This window comes from Neopsephotus bourkii, unplaced genomic scaffold (genome assembly GCF_033783945.1).
Source record: "Neopsephotus bourkii isolate Nb327-2 ecotype Australia unplaced genomic scaffold, CSIRO-AGI_Nbou_v1 NB_1572, whole genome shotgun sequence".
NCBI lineage: Eukaryota > Metazoa > Chordata > Aves > Psittaciformes > Psittacidae > Neopsephotus > Neopsephotus bourkii.
The window spans coordinates 6,132,233-6,158,212 of NW_026902048.1; the positions used below are offsets into that span (position 1 = coordinate 6,132,233).

Consider the following 25,980-nt stretch of genomic DNA (forward strand, 5'->3'; position numbering starts at 1 on the left):
TGGCCATTTGAGTATCCTAAACCAGCTTTCCACATTCTCATCTGCAGTCCATGCTCTGAGCCTCTACAGCACAGCCAATGCATTAAATGGGTGTTCACCCCACTTGGGTCAGTTATTTCAGATGGTCCCCAAGCAGCAGTGATGTGTTATGAGCATGACAAGTTCTTGCCCAGCCCCAGGGCAGACCAAAAGATCCCTGCGGGTCCATGTAGATGTGAATGGACTTACACTGGCCCTGTCACCTATAAGGGGTCAGAAAGGATCCTTACATTTGGATGGGGCTCTAAAAGGACACTGACAGGCACTGGAGAAGCTCTTTGGAAATGGAGTTTAGTGACAGCTTTAACACCTGCATTATCTGTGTTCCTCCTTTCCTACCATTGCTGGGTTTAGTCCTAGCACTGTCTCCAGGGTGAGAACTGGGTGAGCTGGGCTGGGGCTAGCAGACAGACTGCTCATTCATGGAGGCTTTATTAGAAGGAAAGGCAAAGCCCTAATTAGTTCAGTGAGTGAGTGAGATGCCCTGTGATCAGACACCAGGTGAATGGTAAAGGAATGACTTACCTTAGCTGTAGAAGGCACCTGGGTTTTGTTAGAGAGATGTTACACGGTGCAAGTGTTGATCAGTTTGGGGATGGATCATTGAATGGAAGGGGGAAATGATACTTGACCCTAATAACTGACATGAGAGCCCATACAAGTGAATACCCCCAGCCCTCACAGAATGGGCAGACAGCGGGTGCTCCTTGTGGACCCCAACAGCTGCCTTCACACCTCCTGAACTGCCCCTGTCACTGTTCAACCCCAACCCAAACCAGGACAGCCCAGCAAGGCTTTGCTCCAGACCCTGCTCCCCTGCCCTCATCCCAGGGCATCCTATCCAGGGGAGGATGCTGCAGGCTCAGCACCGGCTCCCCCTGCCCCGGTGTGTGTTGGGGCTCCTTGTGCACATCCATAACTCACTCAGCAGGGCTATAAACACCCCCCTTGCTCCATGCTGGAGAATATCCCCGCACCTCAACCGGTGGGACAGAGCCAAGGTCCAGTGGGGCAGAGCTGACCCCAGGAGGGTCCCCAGTGGGGTTTGTACAAGTCCCTTTGCTTTCTCCTTTCCCTTCAGCCCGTCCCCATAGCAGATGTAGTTCAGGTCCTGGTACCCCTGACCCCTTGCTGTTGGCTGGCGTCTCTCCCTCTGGCGCTTGGCGTCTCCAGACGCGCTTTCTTCCCCCTTCCCTTTCACCAAAGAGCCGCTTCTCACCAGCCGCATCTTTGCAGCGAGCCTAATTAGACAGGAGCCTAATTAGAGCGGAGCAGGAGCGGTGAGTCATTAGCAGAGCCCTGTGGGAAGCCCCAGAGCAGGGGCCGAGGCAGCAGGCGCTCGGCTGGGTGCTGTGGGAGGGAAGCAGCTCCTGTTTGTGTTGTGTGCATGGGTAATGCCTCCAGACAGTGACCTAGAAATGGAGACATGGGGGGGTTCCCATCGGCCTGCATTGGCTGAAGAGCAGAACGGCAGCACACTGTGAGCCCCAGTGCTGATGGGCTCAGGGGGGGTCTGCCCATCTGACCCAGCGAAGTTAGAAACCAAAGGGGCTTTTCTTGGTGGCCCTTAAGCTCTTTCCTCTTTGTTTGGTTTCTATTCATCCCTTTTAATACACAGCTATTCCCCACAATGACACGGAGCCAGCGTACTTGGGGCTGGCTGAATGGAGAGGGATCCCTGCTGGGGTGGGAAGAGAGAGTAAAGAGAGAAGCAAAGGGCAGAATTGAGATGTTTTCTCTGACAGAGCCACAGGACCGGGGTTAGGTGTGATGCTGGGACTGAGAGAAGGGCTCCTTATTGGTATTAAACCACATCCTGGCTGAAAGTGCCAGCAGCTTTCTCAAGAGCACATCCTGGCATGGTCCTGGACCATTCCTGCAGCCTCAGCTGGGCAGGGAGAGCTTCCCAAGAGAGCCAGAACTGAAATAACACAAATCATTTGATTCCTGAGCTCTGTGGTCCCTGGGAGGAATGAAAGGACACATGGATACCCAGGGTCAATCCCCTTGAACCATTCCCTTATCTTCACTTGGAGAGGGGCACATAGGTACAGAGGGGTCCTTGTTTGTGATGCCTGTGGGACACGGGCATGAGTGGGGCAGGAAGAGGGAAGTGAGATGTCCAGGCGCTGACAGTGTGAAAGCCAGGCTTTCTTCCACCTAATTGGATTTGTTACTCAGCTGAGGAGCCCTGAATGGCTCCGGTGGGCTCCAAGCCTGGGATTGCAGTGAGGAGGTGGGGATGATGCGGTAAAGTAGGTCACAGTGCTGCAAACAGGGCTGATGGCTCTGCACAGCTGCCCATGGTGTTAAATGAGGAGGTGGTGAAATGGAAAGAGAAGGGAGATTGGAAGGAGGGAAGAATAAATGAGCTCAGTCTCTGCTGTTCATTCCCACCGGCAGCCGCTCCTGCAAGGTCCCATCTCGGGGCACTGGAGCAACAGGGATCGGTCCCGGTTGGTTGTAGGGAGCTGGGAGCAGTGGTTTCGCCTGCTTTTGAGAGCTTAACTCCATTTCTGAGCAGTGTGGGGTGGCAGTTTGTGAGCCTGGACCCTCTCCAGCACTAAAACCTGCTGGGTTTATCCCAAGAGAGAAAAGGAATGGGAAAACAATTTGACATGGGACACAGGGAGAAAGTGTAGTGCTGGGGCATTAATTAATGTGCAGGAGATGACAAGCCAAGGACATGAGGCTTCGGTGCTCTGTATAGACAAAGATGGATTTAAAAGCAGGTTGGATGGCTGGAAAAAAACACTCCTTCACTGCAATTATGTGTTTAAAATGTTAAATGGATGGATGTGGAGCTTCCGCAGACACTGGAGGTATTAAATCACCAGCTACTCTGCTTTTAATTGACTGTAGTGACAAAGGGAGGGTGAGCTCAGATGGTGATTCCCTGGAGGGCTTCATTGCACAATAGCATTATTTCAAGGGCAGCTGGGGTCAGGCTGGGAAAATGCATACTAAAAAATGAATAAGGCACCATGAGTTTCATTTAAATCAGACATAGGGGCAGCAGGATTTGCATTTGGGGAGGTTCAGCATGGTCAGTCCCTGCGGACAGAGGTCCCAAGACCTGGGCTTGGAAGCGGTCTGGTCCCATCTCTGAGCATCTCCCTGCTCTCTCCTTCTTAAATGCCTTTTGGAGTGTGAGAAGCCCCATTACAGTGAACCAAGATGGACACTGCCCATGGGCAAGCCCCAGACTGGGCCAAGGGATGGGCTAAAGGGTCTGGGTCCTGTCCAAGCTCTCCTATGGGACGGGGTGGCTGCAGAACAAGGCAGGAGCTAGGAATGGAAGCAGTTTGCTGCCAAGCCTGGCTCTGAGCAAGGGCTGGAACCTTGCAGGACCCTGCACTTCATGGGGATCTCTGTGCCAAGTCCTGGCTTCCTAACACCCGACAGGGCTGTCTGTGGTATGTGGATGTATCCCAGGAGCCTGGGAATGCACAGCCCCTGTAGCACCGACATACAAGACCCTTTCCCAAGTGCCCATCCCAGACAAAGCCAATCTTGACCTGCTACGATGGGGAAAAGGCTCCTTTAGGAAAGCAAAACAAACCATGCTGACATTTCTTCCCAGTTAAAACCCATCCACGCTCTGCCTGTAGCCTTATTCTGACTGTTCCATCCATTTCCATCCCCTTTTGCTTCGTTGCTGCTAACCAAGAAACCCTTGTATTTTGCATCGCATTGAATTCCATAGCAACAGGTCGCTGCTGTCGCAGCAGCTGCTGATTGCTTTTGAATTGTCTTTCAGGCAAGCTCCAGAATAAACACAAAAGAGCAGGTCTTTGCATGGCTCATATCAAAGCTAGCCAGTGCAAAGCCTCCTGAGCTGGTATTTAAAGTCCCAGAGTCCCATATAAAACCTGAATCAACAAAACTGAAAGGGATTTTATTCACACACTCCATTTTCCCCTCTCCTGCTCATCAAACAGTCATTTCTACTCTTTGGTTTCCCAAAGGGCTCTTTAATGAGCTTTTTCTATGGCACTTTACACTGAGCCATACTTACTATCTGCCCAAATCACGTTGAATAACGCTGCTGCCCACCCAGCTCCCACAGGCAAGGAGATGTGTTCCAGTCTCCTTTATAGATGAGATGTTCAGGCTCCAAATCCCTTTGAGAATGTGCGTAACGCATAGGAAGCTTTGCTTCCCAAGCCAGGCAGCACCTGCAAGTGAGAGGAGGCAGATACCACTTTGCAAGGTGGTTGTGTTTTGCCCATTGGTGCCCATTAGCTGCTCCAAGTGATGCTCTCGCACTCCCAGTCCTGAGCAAAGCTGGAGCTGTTGGCTTTGCAACAGTGAAAAGCCCAGCACCTTCCCAGAGCAGGGCTTGATCATTCCCCTGCTCCTCTGGGATAAGGAGAGATGCACATGGAGGGGAAGCGTGACCAGGAGCCCCAGCTGGAAAGCCCATCTCTCCTGTCAATGGGCCCCTTCCTTGGGAGCTGCAGCAGCCAAGAGAAGGAGAATAAGGAAAACAGAAGTACAAATTCCTCTCGTCTTAGGAATGACTGGCTTTCCCTGCAGGAGTAGCTGTGCCTGGCCTGGGCCCCTCAACCCATGTGGCAGGTATTAGCATTGCAGACTTGCAAGCTCTCCTACAGTCGTGGCACGGCCAAGTTGAGTGAGAACAGCCGTGGAGGAGACACGTGATGTCCTCAGGACGTGAGAAGCCCTGGACTTTATTCCCAGGTCTACCACTAACCTTGGACAAGGCACTTGACATTGTGCCTCAGTTTCCCAAGCGCTGAAGCAACCATAATTACAGCCGGGCTGGTTGCTTAGGAGGTTGTTTGTGAACCGCCCCACTGAGTCCCAACCCTGTTATTATTCCTCATCCCTGTTATTAAACCTAAATCCAACTTGCTTAAGAATGAAGAGTCCTGTGAAAAGCACACAGACCGTTTCCCAGATCATCATTTTTATTAAAGTTCGCAAGCAGCCGAAGGAAGAAAGAAAATACAAAGCCTGGAAGATGTAAATAAACGTCACTCAGAGCATCACAGGCTGGCTGCGCGCAACGTGTGCTCTTCCTGGCAGCGCTCGCTTGCTCCGAAAAGACCTTTGTTGTTTGAAGCTGTGTCAAGGCTTTTCATCGCATTGCATCATTCATCTGGCCAGGCTACAGCTCAACCTAATTCAGGGGCAAAAGGCAAGCCTGGAGCATCTGCAGGACCAGATCTGCTGCAGAGGGAAGCGGGATGCTGGGGCAGGCTGGTCGGGAGATGCATCCGTGTATTGACAGCCAAAATCCACGTGCGTTCCTCATCAGCGTGAATGAGGAACAACTCAGGCTGACAGCTCTTGCGAGGATAAACCCAAATAGAGTCAGCCAATGTTCGTGGATAATGTGGGGCAGCTACAGCCCAAGCGTTGGCAGGCAACATGCAGTCAGGAACGCTCACATCACTCCGAGGTGAAGCCAGGATGTGTGGTGCAGTGGGAACAAGGGGGATGCCCACTCCAACAGCTCCATGGTGCTCCCCTGCTCTGCTCACTAAAGGCACAACGCCCCTTCCCAAGGCTGTGTCTGCTCGTGTGCTAATTCCCCTTCACCCACGCTGCTGGGTGAGCACAGGAGCTCAGCAGACCGGCTCCAAGCAGGCAGCCCAGGGTTTATCTGGTGACTATCTCAGCAGTGGTGCCGGGGCCTTGGCACGCTCTGTGCTCTTCCCAGCAGCTGCATGCAGGGAGCTGCCGGCCCCCGACAGAAGGGAGGGAAGAGGGGAAAAGAACATTAATAAGGCCCAAAGTGCAAAGCAAAAGGCACCTGCCCTGTTTCACCGCAGCACCCGGCGCTGCTGGCAGCCGGCCCAAGCTCCCACGCTTTAGTGTTTCAACAGCCATCGCCTCCGTGGAGCGGCCAAAGGATGGGGAGCCAGGTGCTTTCAACCCCTTTTCCCTTTAAAAACACTTCCAAGTCACCCAAACAGCAGCTACTGCCAATGGCAAGTGCACTGCCTTTGAATAAAAACTATTAATGTCTTTTAACCCCCCCAGTCGAGTAACAAAACGCAACTAATGGCTCCCCACGCTGCTTGCTGAGGGATGCAGCCTGGTGCACATCCTCTGTCTCCCCAGTCCCATCAGGCCACTGGTACCCATGAGTGTGCCCGTGTCCAGCTCCAGCCTGGCAGCCAGTGGCTCCTCGCTGTCCCCATATCGTGGCTGGTGGTGGGGCTGGGTGGCCCTCGGTGCCCCCCTGGCATGATGCCCCCTGCTCCTGGTGCCGGGAAGGAATGCAAAAGGCTCCTCAGAGTTCTGTGCAGGAGGACCAGCGGGGACTCAGTCACTGTGTCGGCTCCAGCAGTGAGACTGGGGATATGGATGTAGCATCTGGGGATGGAAAGAGAAAGGTCATTAACAGCAAGATGCCTGTGCAGGGAAGCACCAGAAAAGGGGCTGCATGTAGGCAGATACTGGGATAAGCACTGCTCTGAGATGGGTGAAGGTGGAAAGCAGGTGCTTTATTTGGGATGTGCTTTGCTTCTGTAGGAAAGGGGAAAGAATATTCAGCTGGGGAGGGCTCAGAGCACTGGAGCCAGCCAGGAAACTTCTGTGGACATAAGAGAATGAAAAGTTGTGGAAAATGGGAGTTTTAGTTTTTTTATTTAGGGCAGGGAGGACAGCCCAAGAACTGGAACAGACAAAACAAGAAGACCTTTTTTTTCCCCTCTTTTTCCACTGGCTCCTCCAAACCCATCCATAGGACTGACATTTCCAAGGGGTTGATCAATCCCATCTGGGACCTTACTCAGACTGCACACATTTCCATCTGCCCAGGGTTAGGAAAAGCCTGATTTCCATTGACTTTCCTCCCCAGGCCAGCCACTCCCTCCCAATGCTGCCTGATAAACTGGCTTCAGAGACAACCAGCCAAAGAGCAGCAGCAGCAGAATACTGCAGCCCCTGCTCATCCGGCCTCAGTATCATTACACATGCAGATGGGTTTCCCTAGGAGCCACTAAGGGAAACAACCAGCTGTGACTGTTCCTGTAACAGGTTGCAAGGAACCAACCCAGCAGCACACAGGTGAGCTGCAGTGATTAGGAGCCTCATTACCCTGAGAGGTTTTTAAGCCCTGCTTGCAGGCACTCAAGGTTTTTGCATGGGAAGGAGCCCCTCTGCGAGCAGAGCTTTGTGGATGGAGTTGGGACTGAGGCACAGCAACACAACCCTGTAGCTCCTTCAGAGGTAAGTGCTGACCCAGCGTTGCTCTATGTAGATGGGAAGTCAAACCAGACAGCAGTAAAATCCTCCTAGAAAAGGCTTGGTATCTAAGCTGTAATTGAATAGTCAGGTCAAGTCACTGAACACATCCAACATTCAGTGTGACCCCAGTATCAGAATACAGCTCTGGGCATGGCTTGCTGCCTAAAGCCTTGCAGGAGCTTTGGAGCCAAAGTTCAGCTTTTAGGTGCCACAAAAGCCTCAAAAACCACCCAAGGGCAGGTACCAGCTGCTGGTGCCACCTCACAGGAGAAAACTGACCAATGGACACCAGTAGGAGCCACAGAATGGGCTCTGAGCATTCAGATGAGGGCCAGGATAGGTGCCTGAGCAATGCCTGACCACCAGGCTCCATGAGGAAGGTCCTGCAGGAGCCAAAAACCACCAGGTTGCAAACCCCTGGCTCCTACCAGCCTTACTACCGATGGGTGCTACAACATCTCCACCCCAGGGGAGTATTTGAGGCTCAGGAGGCAGCACAGAGGGATGCAGGGGCTCCTCTCTCCGTTTCCCCTTCCCTGGCTGGACCATACAATCTGCAGCTTACTTATCTGTGGCAACCATCCCAACCCCAAGCTGATGGCTCATCTCTCTGGCCCAAGCCCATCTGTGAGTCTGCCCCATGAAAATGAGAGCACCACACAGGACTGGTAGTTTGGAGAAGCCACATTTAATTTGGAGACAGGCAGCTTGAAGAACCTGTTCCTGGCATCACCTGAAGTCACTTCCTGGGAGGTACAGACTTGTCCCCATCAATGGGCCCTGCACAGGACTGCAGCAGTGACCAACCAGCATCATTCCCTGCTGGGATGTCCTGGCTGGGCTTTGCTTGTTCCTATGAACACAAAAGGGTCTCTTATTTCCTTTTTGTAAGGATTAACCTCCTCGTGGCCCCAGCTCCATAGGTGGGAGGAGACCAGGCTTTCATGTTGCATATTGCTAATCACACTTGATGCCTGGTATTAACTGCAGGTAATAGGCACTAAATTAATGTCACACAGCATCCTTGGCAGGGGCCCTGGGACCTCTGCTGAAAGGTGCCCCAGTTCCAGCTGGGAAGGGTGAAGGCCATGGCCTCAAGGAAACACTTCCAGCTGATCAGCTTTTGCATTGAATGAAAAGCAGGCTTGGTGGTTGGTTTATGATCCACATTTGTCAAGGGTGTATTATTTGGGTTTCAGAGCTGGTATAAGTGCAGCCTCACCAGCTTATAGGTAAGAAGGCTGAGTTTTTTCATGAGTACAAAGTGTGATTTCCTACCATGTAACTGCCCAGACCTTTCCCCACCAACCCATATCGCTGTGCTCTGAGGGCACCTTGGATGGTCCTTCCTGAGCCTTCTCCAGCTGGGGCAGGTTTCCCATAGGATTAACATTCTTAGAGCACACCAGAACCTGGCCATGTGCTGGCCAACCTGCCTTCCTGAAGAAGGATCCCATAAAATGCATGTTGCAGCAGAGACTTTACACAGTGGGAGCTGGAAGTCGGAAGATGCCCCAGACAGACATGCTACAGGATGACAGGGTCTTTGTAGGACCCTATAGCCAATTACCCCAGTTGCTAAGCCCAGTTTTGGCACTGGTGCAGCCAGGACAGCCAAGGCATATGGGACATGGCTGGTGAAGCATGGGCAATGCATGCGCATGGGAGACTTTTGGATCTGGCCTTCACTCATCCATCTTGGTGCTTTATTTAAGGAGCTGTCACAGTGGCTGCAGCCATAACAATCACTTCACTTAAACAAACCCCAACAGCACAAAACCTCTAGAAACTGACAAGAAGAAACACTGTTTGGCAAGAACTCATGTATATTTTACATACTTCTTTTAACCGAAGAGTGGAAGCAAAGCCAAAAAAGCACATAAAGCCCTCACACAATGACTTTTCACCAGTTTTATTTGCAGGTTTGCATATTACAGTTGCTGGGTTTCTTGTGCTTGTGCCAGATTCCAGATTACATGGGGAAAAAAGCTATCTATACAACCCCCACAAAGCTGTTTATTAAGTCCAGAGAACCCAAATAGATTATAGAGGAAAAAGGGTAGGAGAGGAAAGTAAAATCTTTGTGACTTTGGAGACTGCTTCTTCTTCGGTGGCTGAAGAATCAACTCCCACCTTCAAATATTCCCTATTCCTATTCCCAGCAGCACGGCTGGTGTGGAGCTTTAATATTCAGACACATCTGCTACCAGAGAAAATGAATTTTCAGCTCTAGGATGGCTCTTAAAGGGGGGTCCTATTGACCCGAGTTGGAAATGATGGAGTCCTCGCACTCTTTGCTGCAATATTTAATAGCTGAGTGGCAGTTAATTAGATTACCAAGCCACTGTGACAGATGCTAGGCAATGCCTGAGGAGGAGAATTTGGAAAGGCCATTATCTTCCAGTGCTGGGAAAGCTCTCAGGGATCGCATTTTAACCCCTTCCACTCTTGCCCTGCCGTCGCTGTGCTCCAACCCATGTTAAACCCAGGTGTTCCACAAATCAAAGGCCAGCATAATGCTCTGGATGCTTTTTACTTCCCATCTGAGCAAAGCAGATGGTCACGTTGGGCATATGCCTGGCAGAGATGCCAGGAGCTCCTCCTTGCTTCCCAGCTGGCATCAAAAGAGATGATCCCTGGGAGATGCCAGTAATTTCCCCCGCCGGGTGATTCCCAGGCGCATCAACCACACCAAGTGGGAAGCAGGGAAGCGAGAGGGTGTTAGAGGGTTTGGGCAGCATTCTTTCTTCCCTGTATTAAGTGAAGTGGATTTTGATGAGCCTATGAAGAATTTCCCTCTCCACGCTCCCTGTTTTCCAAATACAACCGTAAGTGAAGCTCAGCAATCCCGCCCCTGTACACATGGGTTTCCCAGCTCCTTCAGATGTAGTCTCCAACCACCAAAGCAGGGCTCTGTGTTGCTGGCACTGTGAAACCTGCAGACTGAGCTAGCAGAGGTGTTACAGACTTCCTGGGAAGATGATGCTATCCAAGTGTTGCCCTTATCAGTGTCTGCATTCACAATGCAAGGCGAGGAGAGTTTTTGGCCTTTGCCTGGCCAGCTGCATCTCAGCACAGATCGGTGAAAGCATCCAAAGCTCTGGAGTGAAACTGGTCACCAGAATGGCAACCAAACATCCCACTGGGAAGGAGAGAGGAGGAACCAACAGTCCTGTCCCTGTGGCACTGCAAGAGCACCTTCCCTGAGCAAGCACCAGAATGAGATGGGGCATCATGAGATTCTACCAACTTTCATATTCTCACACACCCCAAAACACCGATAAACACATTCTTCTTCTGGTTACAAAACCCCTTCCCTCCCACTCAGATCTCACACAGAAGTCTCAGAAGTTCTGATTTAACAAGCAACCATTTGGGTATTAAATAAACACCAGGACCATCAAATGAACCATAGCTCCTAAGCTTTTGCTTCTGCTACCCACTGAAATGTAAATATAGCACATAAAAAGAGATCAGGATTTGCTGGCATCCCAAGGGTCACTTGCCTACAGCTTCGTCAGCTCTGAATAAGTCACCCAGATACTGTGTGAAAAAGGTTGATCTACTGAGATTTTGTCCACTTTTTGCCCTAGTATCTCCCAGAACTCAAATGCAAGTGCTTTTAGGAACCGTAACTCCCTCAACCACATGGGGACAGGGTGTATTCCACGGTGACAGCCATGAGAGCAGTTGTGGACACATCTACCCTCTGCTACCCAAGGTGGCGCATCCAGCTAGCTTGGAGCAGAGGAAGAGGAGCTGCGGCTTCCTTGCAACCATATACATAGATGTGTCTATTAAGCTACTGGAAGGATCATCTGGAAACAAGAGAGACCTGGGAGCTAGCTCAATGTGCAACATCACAGAGCAAATCACTTTTCTGGAGCTGCATTCCACCTTTAAGTGTACCTTCTCATACGCTATGAGTAACATGGAACGCATGGCTTTGGCACGGTGTGTGCAGACACAATTGTGGCACACAAAAGGTAGCAAAATTCAGTTTCAGAGGAGGAGAACCTTACCTTATTGACCTCCTGGATACAAGGCCCCGGGCCCTGACCCTCATCATGATGGCAAGTGCTTCCAGGTGCTGACAAAAGCTGTGGGGATGAGCGAGTAAGGCACTGTTGTGATACAGTTCCATGTGTCTGACGTAGGGTCATAGCAGTCCAGTGTTTTGCACCTCTGAGTGCCAAAGTAACCCCCTACCACATAGAGTTTATTCCCTGAAGCCAAGGCATGGCATGACATGCGCTTGGCTGTCATGTCCCCAATGCGTGTCCACTGGTCCGTCTCGCAGTCGAAGCGATAGGCAGAGGCTGCCGTGAACTCGGTGTCTCCTCCCATGATGAAGATCTGGCTGCCCAGGACAGCGGCTGCTGTGTAGCGCCAGGGCTGTGGGCACTCGGCTTTGATCATCCACCGGTTCTCAGCTGGATCATAGCACTGCACTTTGGACACCATGTCTCGGTGAATGCTGGTCCCACCAAAGACAAAGAGCTTGAGCCTGGCGCTCACCACCGCAGCGTTGCTCACTCCATCTCGCAAAGGAGCCACCATCGTCCATTTGTTGGATATGGGATCGTACTTTTCTACTTGCTTCAAGGAAACAGAAGGAGACGCAGGGAAGACTCCAGCTACCGCAGTGTGTCCACCAACCACATACAGGCAGTTTTCCAACTCCGCTGAGCCATGTCCAAACCGAGCTATTAACATTGGGGCAGCTTTTGACCACTCTTCATGAACTGTATCATACACCCATACATCTTTCGAGACGCCGTTCTCTGAGCCCCTGCCTCCAGTGATGTATACTTTGCAGCCAATGGCACAAGCACTAAACTCCTTCCGTGGACTGGGCAGGTCTGCTTTGGGGATAATTTCCTTTGCTTTGTGGTCCACTTGGTAGATCTTATCACACATGAAGGTCTGCCCTCCCAGGATCAGCAAGGTGTGCCCAGCCTTGCGAGGCCTGGCACAGGGACTGGTGACTACCCCATCATTCTGGAGGATCTTCTTTTTGCACTGAATTGCTTCGTCCAAGACAAGCTTGTTCCTTTCATCCACCATGATCAAGTCCTCACAAGCCAAAGCTTCCTTGAGGCATTCAGAAGGAAGCAAGGCCAGACGAACGTTCCTTAGGAGTTCTGGGAGATAAGCCTTCCGCTCATCCAGATCATACTTTACCCATTGGATGACAGCCTTAAAGACCTTTTCTTCATCCTCAATTTCCAGCTCATCGCTGGAGATGAGGTCCAGCAGAGTGTCCTTGGAAAGGTTGTTGAAGTCCTCACTCTTGTGAACAGTCTCAAAGTTAACCAGGCACATCCTCCAGGAGAGCTCATAGAGCCGGCGGCACTGATGAGCATCTGAAAGCAGCATCATGCCCAGGCAGTTGGAAGGGTAAAGGTTCTTCTCCAGGAACTCAGCTGCTGCATCTCGGACATCATGGAACTGTAACATATCTCCCGCTTCCAGGAGGGACTCAGCGTTCTCCTCATTGATGATGATCCGAGAGGAATAAGCGAAGTCCAGCAGTAGCTCCAGCACCTCTGGGTGGAGGCTGTCATGGAAGTTCACCTCATCATCCAGGCTCTCCCGGAGCCCATTGCTAAACATGGCTTCGAAGTATCTGCTGGAGGCAGCCAGCACTGCCCGATGACATGGGAATGACCTGTTTCCTGCCCAAAGGGTGACATCGGTGAACATGCAGTGCTTCCGCAGGGTGTTCAGATGGGACAATACACAGTCCGGGTGGGAAGCTTTGTGAAAAAGCAGGATGTTCATGGAGCCGGTGCTTGTCCGGGATTTACGGTTCTCGTGCACGCTGACTGACATGATGACAGAGCTCTTGTCTGCAGAGAAGCAAACAGGAAAACCATTAGTCTTGCCCTTACTGGTTTAGTCCACGGAGAATAGTTACATTTGCTATTCAACCCTGGTACGCTGCCAATGGACCTCAAACATGAAGCATCTGGTGACATCCCAGTGCACTTGCACCCTTGCTTGCAGAGCCCGTGCCTCCCGCACCCCACTTTAACTCAAGCTGAGCAGGGTGGGAAAGCAGAGTAGGGTGAAGGGAGAAATTCTGCACTTGGGTTTCAGCAATGGAGCAATAAAGTGAAGTAATCAAACCCCACACTGGAGGGTAAATTGTCTCAACAGCCCCTAGAGGATATTGGCAAACCACAGAAGAGTTATTTTTCCCTAGAAAACAGCATTAAGAGAGCAAACTATCCAGGATAAAGGGCATCGGTCTGTTCTTGGCTCAGCAGAAATCAAGCTTGGCTTCTGATTTTCATGAAGATTACTGCTGGTTTAGGAAAAGCAATGGCTACAGGTTTTATTTATGGAATATCTGGCTACCAGCACAAGATGAAAGTTTGGAACAAATTATAGCAATCCCTTTCATTGTAGTTTCTGTTGATAAAACTCACCAGACACTTCATGTGACTACAACATTGTGCAGGACAGATTCACATCAGAGAAGAAGACAAAAGAGACAACTAAATTACACTTTTTAACAGACAGACAGATGCAACCACAAGGCTTTTATTAGCTACTATTTCATTTAAGTGCTACTCGATACCTATTCTTCCCCACAGAATAAAAACCCTTTGGACCCATCAAATTAATACTACTTAGATGATAAAATACAAGTCCTTTACTCCAAAGTATTTTAGCTGCTCAATTTTGTTCCCCCCATGTAACTCAAATAGACTGACAGATACGAATACATGCTCTGCCCCAGGAGTGTTTTGGCACTCAGGGCAGGGTGGATGCTGGGTGAATGTCGAGGTCCCTCAGCTCAGCTTCCCTGCCAACACAAGGGGCAGCCATAAAAAATGGCTACAAGCTGGGAAAAATGGGCGTAATTCATAGAAAAAAGGAGTTTGAGAAACACTATCCAGCTCTGCTGCACCTACTCTTCAACCCAACACTATTTTTCTATCCCCTTTCTACCTTGTCCTCCCCAAACAACTGCAGTTTTGCTTTTCAGGCTGGAGACACCAGGGCTGAAACCCCACAGCATCCTGCTCCAGCCACGTAAGTGTTTAGAAATCAGTAATCAGCCACACAGATGTAGTTGGGGAAGGGTTTTTGGTTGGGTTCTTTTTGTTGCTACTGGTTGGATGGGTTTTTAACTTGCTCATCATAGCCCAAAGGTTCTCAAGGGTCTTTGTCATCTAAAAGCATAAGGTCTATGGATTAGTCCTGTCCTGCCCAGCTGGGTTGAGCTCACTGCTACTCAGAGTCCTGGAGGAAACCATGGAATGCTGAGAGAGCAGATACAAGGCACCCAGGCTGCTGACAGGTCACAGCCTTGACCTGGCGGAGACCTGCGTCCGCACAACCCTCCCATGATCCACGGATGGATAACCTCAAGCAGAGGTGGATGGCCAGATAAGCTGCCTGACTCATGCTCTATTCACGCATTTCCTACCCCCTGCTTCTCCAGCATCTCCAAAAGAGTCTAAATTCAACAAATAGTTGTGGGCACGTCCCTCCTTCCCCAGGCGTTGCCATGAAGTATTGAGGTTGGTCTTCCTGAGGCCTCACTCATTCCTCAGAGCTGTGTCACAGCCCTGGAAAAAGGTGTTTCTGTGCTTCCCCGTGCATAGAGACAGCTTGCCCAAGCAGCCACAACTCATACTTGACTGTCGAGCCAGGCAGGAGCACTGATGCGGGTAGTGATGTGCATGCTCATCACCAACATCTCTGCAGCCTGGCACTGAGGCTGCCAAGCTCATTTTGCTTGTGATCGGAAGCTGCACAGCAACAAGGCTACAAAACAGGAAGGAGAATGCCATTACAGAGCTGCACTCTGATGAGCATCTGAAGGAAATGGTTTTCAACATCTACACCCAGCACAGGGACAACACTAATTTAAGAGGCTATATGGATTCCCGTGTCAAGGCTCTATAATGCCGAAGTGAGGAATACAAATGAAACATTTATGAGTCTGCTAAAAGCTATTGATTTAGGTTTCCTATTCCCACAACCTCAGAAACCACCCCGCCACTGCTGCTGCTTTCTTCGCTCGCAGCTCAGGTCAAGCTATTCAATCCTAACCTTTGATTTGCTTATGCACAAGAAATGAAGCAATTTATATAGGACAGCTATGGAAACAAACAAAAAGATCGCAGGAAGGCAGCCTCATTTTTTTCTGACACTAAGATTAGAAAAGCCACTACTCAGAATGGAAGGAGGTCATTTAGAAATTGAAAATGTCTATAGAAAGCTGCAGCTGAGCCATCATATACACACACACATATATATATACAAAACATCTCAGACTTCTAACATCAACCAAATAATATTTCTATCCAATAGGTATTGAACAGTGTTCAGGGAATAAAATGGCAGGTTCCATCCCAGTCCCCATCAGCGCTGCTCTTCATACCACTTTGCCCTAGTACAGGCACCAACTGGTCCCCAGTACAGCTGCAAGCCTGAAAGCTAAAGAGGCCACAGCCCCTTTACTTGGCCTCTTCTGGAGCTGGGTTAACAATGGATGTCACTGGTCACAGATCAGCAGAGCTAGACAGACCGTTAAACTGGAAGTAAAGCAGTGTCTGAACAGTGGTGTGCAGTCACCTCACCAGCAATAGGCTTGCTGGTGGCTTCTGGCAACTTCAAACAGCTTGTTTTGAGGGTTTCTTGAGTCCTGCCATAGCTGGGCACAAGCAGAAGTAGCAGGTATAATTCTTATCCTCACAAACACACCCCACTGCCATCTCTCAGTCTACAGAGAACTTGGCATCATCCCACCCATGTCAGATAAACAGAAACTGCAGGCAGCAGCTATTTCATCCGATGGGTTCCTTCCAAAAAAAATCTAGCAGCCTTCAAGTCTGTAACTAAAAGGATCTTCTACACTTCTCATGATGTGCTTAAATGGGTGCTTCAGTCTAAGCAATGTTTTAACTGCAGTGGCAAACAGGCTGCACTCATGACATGCTGTTATAGGCACTTCTCTGTAGCAGATGCATGCAGAGCAGAATTTGGTCACTACCGCATTCCCCACTTCCCTTAATAGCTATTGAGCTTAGAGGGAAAAAACAGAGCCGCTCTGAATAAGGAGTATTTTACACAAAGAAACCTGTCAGTGGCTCCTGCCAAGCTCCCACCTGCTCTGTGAAAGCTCAGGGGGTTATCAGAGTTTCCAGCTGCATCTTCCATCGTGCAGGAACTATCAGCAGACCCATCAATGTGAACAGCAGGAGGCATGACCTGCACAAACTGGGGCTTGGATTTTTCCATGCTCCATTCTTTTTCTTTTTGCCTTTGAAAGGCAGTTATTGAAAAAATAAGTAACTACTGAACAGCCTTTTAGGAGGATCTTACTGCAAGCAGAAGCAGATGATAACCCTTCTATATGGGTGAGGGCAGAGGGGCATCAGTGCTTTGACAGCTATACAATACTGGCTGCTGGTTACAGTATTTTCCTGGCTGTCTGCAGCCTTTGTACACCAGGTAAAGGGAAGACAGAGGTTTTTTCCAGCATAGCAAGATAAGGGTGCTTTGGAAATCCTTCCATGCACACACAGAGGGAGGATGGTAACCCCAAAGGAGTTGGCTCAGGGAGAAAAGACCCCCTCGAATCAAAGTGCATGAAAAATACACCCCAGCAAGACTCTCTGGAGAGGAAAAGCTGGCAAAGAGAAGACAGGGGGAAAAACTAAACCTCAGAGCTGGCCAAACTCCCACCCAAACAATGGCCACAGTTCTTCCCTCTGAGCATCTCTTGCTTCCTACAAACCACGCCCCCAGCAGAAGGCTGACCCTCGTGGGCTGGTGGGTGACCATATCAGAGCTGATGCTATGGATCACTTAAAAGAACCTCATTCTATCACCTCTTGAAAATACCAAGCAGCACTTAGAAATCCCACACTTTGAAGCTGTATGAGGCCCTGGTCCACAATCACGAACTGCGCATAAGAGGAGAGCCCAGAAGGACTGGTTACACACGGACTATATTTAGCTAGGCTTGGGGTTCTCCTTCCATCTTAAAACAGCAAGCCATCCACAAATCTCCAATTTATTCACTATCTGGAGAGAATCAACAGCCGAGATGCTGCTTCCTTTCAAGAGGACAGTATTTGGGCATGAATAAGATGTTCCCCCATGGGACTTCAGGGGATCAAGGAACATTTCTGCTTAGAACGACAGAACTACAGGATTTATAAGTGTTCTCCCAGCACTGTGAAGGCTGGCTAAACACCCAACAAAGAGCCTAAATCCCATGAACTGAAGCTGGCACTTTCTGTTTGCCAATCAGACCTTCAGAGAAGCAGCAAGCAGAACACGTTCCTTTTTGCTCTGCTCAGCTATGAACTATTTAAAGCTGTAAATAAGTAAATAAATAAGCACTGAAGCTCCCTGCTGGCTCAGTTCAAAGGAGAAGCTGTTCACGCTGCAGTGCACATTCATTCCCAAGCAGTCCCTCCATGGATGTACTGCACTACAACCCACAGCCACTCCTTCCAAACCAGAGCAGACCCAGCTCGAGCAGAGCAATGGCTGCTTTCACAGGGAGGCAGGCGTAAGATTAATTCTTATTTTCTCTCCGATTTCCCAGTATCAGCCCTTTGGGGTTAAATGCCATCCAGAATTCAGACAAAGTTCAAATTCTCCCTGGAACTGGTGGGACAAATTCTCTGTCCATTTGTAACACACCCGCTCCCTCATCCCAAATATCTGTACCTTTCCAATGCCTTCATGGACGTCACTACCTTGCTGCTTAGGCCAGCAGCATCATTCCAGGACAAAATTACTAGTATAACACCAATTTCCTTTAGAGTAGCAAGCTAGAACCCTAAAGTCATCTACTGTGTTGTCTTCATGGGGAAGAGCTCCTTGCAAAGCTCACGGAGCTGTGTGGCAACACAGTCAAATGCAGAACCCAGATACAGCTGCGTTTCAGATGCAATTTCCTGGCACTGGAAACCATTGAAAGGTTTGAGAAGGGAGATCTATTACATGCAGGCATTCACGTACTCACAGATACAGCTCGAGCTTCAAGAGCGGAAAAAACCCAACAGAAAACAGGAAAAGATGCTTGGGGAGAGAGGCAGAAAACAAGAAAGGGGAAGGAACAAATGAAGGATGTTTTCAGGTGGTTTTCAAGTCCTTGCCTAACACAGTGGACTCTCAAGCATACAGCCTGGTGCTGCTTGAAATGCTCAACACCAGTAATACCCTGCTGTAAAGAGGGCTTGAGATGAAGGGAATTAAAATAGTACCCGTCATTCAGTGCAGCACTGCACTTGTTGAGACTGGGCTGCTGCCAGGTGGGCAGCAGAGGACCTTCACTCCGTCATCTCCCAGGCATGCTCCCTGCTCCATCCACACTCCTGCATGCCAGGATGCAGACTTTGCTCTCTAACAAACTGGGTTCATCTCCAGCAACTCCGGTGAATTCTGTGGTTTGCCCCTGTCAGCCAAAATTGTTCTTGTTTTTCTTGGGGATGACTAACACAACAACGACGCGAGTGTGATTTTGCACGTCGGAATTCAGGCAATGTAACTCTGCCGTGAATCAGAGGGTATCTCTGTAACAGAGCTGGACTTGGCCTTCCTGACAAACTCCCCTTGTTTCATCATATTTGCAAATATGCAAGGAAAGGAAGGACAGTTGACTCCATCCCACCAGCACAGAATTTCTGATCCTGCCCCAGCCTTTGAGAATGGAAGGCATCCTTATCATTTCTTCTCATTTTCTCACTTTCTCATCTAGCCTGTATATCCTAGATGGAAAACAGAGAGGCCATGTGAAAGGCTCCTTCTGTTGGCTCAGACAGAAACTGGGAGGGTTTCCAAGCTCAATTCTGTAGGCTCCAGGAGATCAGATTGTCTGGAGAAGGTCCGGGCACGTATCTGAACGTCAACATGCTTACTAAAGCAAAGTGGAACTCAGAAATTTGGTCTGTCCATCACTGCCTCATATCCCATTCTCACTAATGCTCACCTTTCCTCCCATTAAACCTGAGCTCCACTCTGAACCCAAAGCCACCACAGGAATCGACTGAATGCCACTTACTATTGAAAACAAAAGCAGCACTGCCAAGCTGTACCAATTAGTAAGGTTCTTGTTCTATCTTGCAAAAGCACTGCTAAAAGGAGCAGTGGTGCCTCAAATCTACAAGACATGAACTAATCTGAGCCAAAGGCAACCATGCTCCAATCAAACTAAAAATGCCCTTAGGAGATCCTCTTTGCATGCAACACATGCAGTTTTATTTGCATATCAGGTATTGGATTTGCTATTCTGCAATTGAGAGACTCCATAAAGCTACTTGAGCTACTGGTGAGGCAATCCCAGAGAGTTCACATTCGCCACTGAGCACATTGGCTTTGCAGTTCCTGGGAATACCACACCCTCCTACAGCCACTATCCAAATCGGGATAATAATGCTTTTAGCCACAGTCCAGGCTCCAGACAATAGCTTTTCATTGCTACGCCTTAACCCCAGTGGATCTTTTCAGAGCCAGTGATTCATTTCAGAGGCTGCTGTGGGGTTTTGTCCTCTCTGCCTGCCCTCTAGCTCCACTGGTGAATAAATCCCATTCTACCAGATCAATCACAGTCACTTTACAAAATGAATGCAGGCCTGAGGAGGAGGCGAGTTTCGCAGTCCCTTCTCCCAGATTATACTCAAAAAAGGCTCCAGAATGGAAACACTCTACTTGATCACAGTATCTACCCCAGCCCCATCTGGGCAGAATAAAGTCCTTTTCAAGCAAGCCAACTTGCTAATGTGCTGCAAAGGCAAAAGGCCTTTGGTACTTCAAATATAGAGGAGCGGAACCACATGCCACTTCCCAGGGAGAGTTTAGACGATGAGATGTGGTATACATCAAATTAATGCCAGAATAACCACTGTAGCTGCTGACTCCAGAAAGCATGTTCAGATCCTCCCACTCTCTGTGTACCATTCCTGGCTCCCAGCGCTGGGGTTGGCACAGCAGATTGCTCTGATGGTCAGGCTAACCAGCAGCTCTGCTACGGACGCTCATACCAAACAGGTCTGTCTGCCTGCTGTCAGGGCAGGAGCTCAATTTCATGCCTGACCAGTTAACCCGGGGTTTGGTTTTGTCTTCCCCTCTCCCCTGCCAGGCAGGAGATGTTGGTGCAATTGCCAGGTTTGCTTTGGAGGAGCTCATCTGCAATTCTGGCTGGAGTTCAGAGCCATGGGGATGGGAGGCCCTCATGCCTCCTAAACCAATGAGTCCCTGATGTTGATGGGCATGGATGACAGCTGTTCCCAACTGGATTGTAAAGCCCTGAAGGGCCTGGGGCTGCAAGACAAGGAATAGCCCCCTGGCTCTGGACTGAAGGAACAAATGTGACACCAACCTCTGATCTTTTTCTTTCAGTACAAACACATCAAGCCACACAGTCAGCTTTCAAGTTCTGGCCCAGCATGGGAGTGCTGCAGCAGCTCAGGCTATCCTGAGCATCCATGCATGCATCACAAGCAAACCAGAGAGCTTGCCAGTAATAAATTCGCCTTGCCACAATCTGACAGGCTATCATAAAACACAGTAGTCTTTGCAAAGTCCAATGGTCAGCAAGTAGACAGTGGTTATGGGACATGCAATGTTCCCAGGCTGGAGTGATGTGGGGAAGACAGAGCAGCCTGCGCTGGCTGCAGTGATAGTAATAGTCACTGCAGGGATAAAGCTGATATGCAAAAATGGACCAATGTGATGGTGGTTAAAGATCAGGCCAGGGGGCTTGGGCTGGCATGTTACAGCTAGATGTTACCTTGCCAGCATTCCTGCAGCCTCTGTCTTATGCAATGCCAGCTATATTCACTGCAATTCAATTATAGTCTATAAAAGACAGGAGTAAATCTACTCCTCAGCTCAAGTGCTGACACTGCTGCTTCAAACCTGCCCCTTCCGCAGTCCCCAAGCATCAGTCACCATCACCCTGGGCCAGCCTGGCCCGTCCTGCTCCACCTACTCATGCCCAGGGCCAAGGCTCTGCTCAACACCCTCTTTTGTAATGCTGCCGCTTCCCTCCCCATCTCGCAATGTGCTGCCCATCCTCTTCCACCTCCACAGATGGCCACATCCTGCCCTTCCTGTTTCACTCCTCTAGCTCCCTAGCATTGCCTTAAACCTTTGCTGGGTGTAAGAAAGACCTGAACTCCTGGAGGGTTTGGGGAGTGGTTTGTTTCCGCCGTAGGGACAAAAGAGGTATTGTAATTCCTATACATACATGCGCACACTCCTTGCCCCCATCCAGGACCATGTCCAGCACTCCAGCACTGGAGGAACTGTATTTCATATCAGACACAGGCTCATTTTCACACATTTGGAGTACGTGTCATGCAGCATCTTACCATCTGTTCCCAAGCTGTCTGCCTTCATAAATTTAATTTGCCTGCTCCTTCAGTGGAATGATTTTCAACTGGCCTTATCTCCTCTCCAAAACCACATCTGAGACACCATCCCCACTGCTCAAGTTACTTGAACCTGCCCCAAACACAGCATGTGAGGCTACCACAGGGCTCGCTTCGCATACATGCTGAGGCAGAAGGATTTCGGATAACAATTCTCAAATACTTGAGAAAATGGACAAAAAAGGGACAGGAAGATTAAGTTCCTCAGTGCTGAGTCTGCTTTCAGACTCCTGTGTCCACATCATGGTGTGACTAATTTGCTTCTGCAGCAAATTTCACTCTGCTTTTAGTCCTGAGAATCTTGTGCCTACCCCACACTTTCCTGCTGCGGAGCAAACTTCCAGCTATGCCTCCTCCCCAGGTGCTTTACTCAATACAGCCTTATCACAGAGATAAACCAGAGCAGATGGTTAGGGTTAAAAACACAGAAGAGACAAAATGTGTTTTCAGATAAGATTTGATCTGAAGCAGCAAAAAGGACAAGGAACAGGGAGAGGCCCTGGGAAGGGGCCGATCTCACCAAGGAGCCAGACCCCTGGGAGAGATGGACAGAGAAAAAAAAAGCTCAGATCTGTTTTACAGACTCTGAAAGGAGACTGTGCCCAGAGCAGCTGAGTTAACAGCAGCAGCTGGCCACCACCAGAAACGTGCAGGGTGTGTTACAAACATCACGCATTGCTCCTAAGGTAAGTTCAATAAAAACAAGTGTCACAAGACACACGGAGGAAGGAGCAGACAAGAGAAGTTGTCAAGGTATGAAAGCTATAGAGCTCCTTGTTTTTCCTGCTGCTCTGGATCTGTCCTGGAGAGAAAGAAGTACATTTGGAGGAAGGCTACAAAAGCTAAGGCACACAGCACCCTGACCGAGGAGTCATTCCAGCAGATCACAACAGAAGACATTCAGAGATTGCCAGGAAAGCACAAACCAGCTTGGACTCTCCGTGCACATAGCATGAAACACTTGGGGGTCTGCTTATCAAAGGCTGAGGACTGATTTTCCAAGATTTTGGCTAGTCTCATCCCCCACCCCAACAGCTCCAAGTGGAAGTGGATAGATATAGAAAATGAAGAAAGACCCAAAATCTACCAGACCCTTAACTGTAAATGCAAAGGGGTCCATGAAGAGAGCAGAGGGATAAAGAACTACTTTTTCCCCTCTGCCAGCTCAGCTCTATCACTCATACAAAGCCATGACGGAGTTACCTGCACTGATTTCACGCCACTTTTAACTGATCTCTGCACAGAGGGGAGCAACTCCACTTCCATGTTTAAGAGACGATCAGCAGCTATACTCTTGTTGCTTTAGGAGAAAGCAGCCCTTCACCTCCCTACACCTCTCCCTGCCAGCTCTCAACGGCTGCCTATGGAACACGGCGCTCGGCCACCCCAGGCAAACCCCGGCGCCGGTAACCTGGCGGCTGCCGTTCTGCCGGGGACGCTCTGCCACCGGCCGGCATGTCCTGCCCTCCCCAGCGCTGCATCAACGTCGGAGCACACCCGGCCCTACCGAGGGGCCCCAGAGCTGGGGACAATCACTCACCGTGTATCCTCCTCCCCGCGCCCGGCCAAGCCGAACCCTCGGTGAGCCGCCGGCCCAACGCGGAGCTACGCTGCGGCCCGGCCGCCCCCCGCCTACAGCGCTGCCAACGGCGGAACCGGCCTCGCGTGGGACTCAGGGGGCGGTGCCGGCCGCCGCCGCCGAGGCCAATCAGAGAGAGTCAAAGCCGTGACACGTGAGGGGGCGGGCAAAAAGGGGGGAGCGCTAACCAATAGAGAGAAAGAAAGGCGGCTTAGGGGCAGGATAAAAGCGGCTCAGAACGCTCTGGGTCCTAAAGCCCGCTGTCTCCCGTTTCAGCTCGGAGGAGCGATTCTGCTCCGCGATTCTCATCCCCCCGTGCATGCGTGGCCGCCCCACGCCGGCTGGGTTGGCACTTCCCGGGGGGTTGCGGATCCTCCCCTTTGTATAGCCGCGGAGACGGCTCTTCGGCTTCTTCTAGAGCCGTATCCTCACGGCAGAAACGCTTCCATCGTCCCCCGAGTCAGCGCTCTGCTGGGTCGCCCTGGGAAGCAAGTCATGCTCCCAGCCCCACGTCCCGAGCAGGATCGGCACCTCCCGGTGAGTTGTCCTTGCGTGTGGCTAGCTCACCTTCAACCCGGGCTCCCATCAGATGGCAAAAGTTAGCAAAGCTCTGCAGAAGTTCAGGCAGATTGTGAACTCTCCATCCTCAGCTCAGCAGAACTTCAGTCCATGGGGAGCATGGAAGACTCCCACGGGGTCCCTTTGCCTGCAAGGATTTGCAGAGCTGGGGATCAGATGGGAACGGCTGGGTCCATATCCCCCAGGAGGGAACAACCAGGCAGTGCCTTCAGCTGGAAGAAACAGGGGACACACACTTTAAAGTGCTTCCTTTAGCACCATGGGCCAAACGGGGGAAAAAAAGGCTCATTTAGAAACAATAAAGTTTTTTACCTAACACAAGGAGGAGCGCTGGTGGCAGTACTGCCTCTGATCCCTGCTCGTGTTTTCCAACCGGGAGGCACAGCAGGTAGTGGAGGAGCTGGCCTGTGGCACCATTTCCCTCTAAGTGGCAGTGCTTCCCATGGGACATCTGTAATATTTCAGCTACCAGAAAAAAAAAGAAGCTGAAAGCTTTATTGGATACACAAATCCAGGCTACACAGAGGAGGCAGGGAAGAGGTGTTCCTTGTCTTCTCCCACGACCCCATTTCTCCAGGGCCCTACTCCCTGTACTCAGTTGTAAGTATTCGGTAATAAGATTCAAGTAAGAAACTAACACTTCTACCAAGTGTATCTCCCCAGATAATAGCTGGATGGAAATACCCAACTCCAAAGTGTGCCAAACCATCTGTATACCCAGGAGTGGGCTATTTAGGGGCTGCTCCTTCCGACCTATAAGAGAAATATGAGTTTCCCAGTGAAGTAACTGCTACTGCTTGTCCTTGCTTCACAGTGATGACTCCTATGAAGTGCTGCCTAGACAGCCAATTTTACATGGTATGCACATGGGAGGAGGTGGGAGGTGGCTGCTATGACGATACATTGAAGCAAAAATCCCGATAAATACATAATTCAGTCCTTTCTTCTCTTCCCAGGTTGAACAGATCAGCTTCAGCTGGCAGAGTCTGTGTATGGTAAATAACAAAGTACATTGAGGATGTTGAACTGTATCAAATTCCAGGGTTTTTTGGATCTGTGATGTTCCAGGTCACTGCAGTTTAACTCTTAGAGCGCTGCTCTCTTCCCAGCTACAAGCACAGCTGCTCTTGAAGAGGCTGAAAATTGTCCTGGGGCCTGTTAATGGCTTTAATGAGCTGTTCAGGAAGACCACAGGGATTTGTGCAAGAGGCTGATGTGGTGGCATCCTGACTGCATCTGTGAAACAACAACAACATGAAAGGCAAAATTGATTTTCCCTTTTACTGCAGAGTTCCACTCAGCTGCTGGAGTCTGAGAGAGCTGTGGAGCAGAATAAGGGCATGTTTCTTAATTCCAAAGCGCTTTTCCACTGCAGACTCTTGCTCTAGCAAGCTGGGTGTGTGAATCCAACCTGGCAGGGAGAATTCATGGCAGCTGCCTGTCATAGGGATCTACAAAGCTCAGAAGAGCTCTCTGCAAAACTCTACCTGAAAAGATGCTTCTAAGACACAACGTCTAATGCTAATCTCCTACCCACCAGCTTTCTAGCTGTGTAACTCACTCCTCTGTCTCTGGCAGAGCTAAAGAGTGGGCAGTTCCAGCAGAAACTGCAGGGAACATCCTGTGTGCTGTAGCGATGCACACATCTGGTGTTAAGATGCTCAAGCAGATGGGTTTAGGATGCTAGCTTTTGTTCTGAGGGAGCAGCAGAAGGCCAGATATGGCAGTGGTGGGCACACAGACTGGCAACTAACTCCTCACTGTGAAGGAGAATCTGAGCCAGCCATCTGAGAAGGCAGGAAGAAAACAATGGGAATGCTTAATAGCAATGGAAAAAGTGGCAGACATTTTAAAATGTTTTTAAACCTCTTGTTAAAGAGGATTTAAGGACTAAGCATGTGTAGGGAAAAGGAACTTTATTTATGATGAATGTTAATACCAGCTCCTTACATATGATACTGGCCTCAAGCATCCCTGAGGGTATTTGAGGGACTAGTGCTGTGGTTATGATTTCAGTGGATAGGGGAAATGCTCTTGCATTATTAAACAAATCATGCTCTGTGCTGGCCTTTGGTTTGCTGTATGTAACATGCAGTCAGTGTTAGCCACCTGGGGGGACAGGATTCCACAACTTGTTGGCATTTTGAA

General features: G+C 49.9%; 1 protein-coding gene across 2 annotated transcripts; it reads right to left on the bottom strand.

Annotated features, from left to right (window-relative positions):
- Positions 1–4,950: 4,950 nt before the first annotated feature.
- KLHL25 (kelch like family member 25) lies at positions 4,951–25,234 on the bottom strand. Of its 2 annotated transcripts, none has more exons than XM_061371319.1 (3): positions 23,821–25,234; positions 11,286–13,115; positions 4,951–6,387 (listed from the first exon to the last, which is right to left on the bottom strand). In XM_061371319.1, the coding sequence occupies exons 1-2, from the start codon at positions 23,837–23,839 to the stop codon at positions 11,329–11,331; spliced, it is 1,806 nt and encodes a 601-aa protein (XP_061227303.1). In that variant the 5' UTR covers positions 23,840–25,234; the 3' UTR covers positions 4,951–6,387; positions 11,286–11,328. The 2 variants fall into 2 exon arrangements, with proteins under 2 accessions (XP_061227303.1, XP_061227304.1); XM_061371320.1 differs by lacking the exon at positions 23,821–25,234 and adding an exon at positions 23,215–23,354.
- Positions 25,235–25,980: the final 746 nt, after the last annotated feature.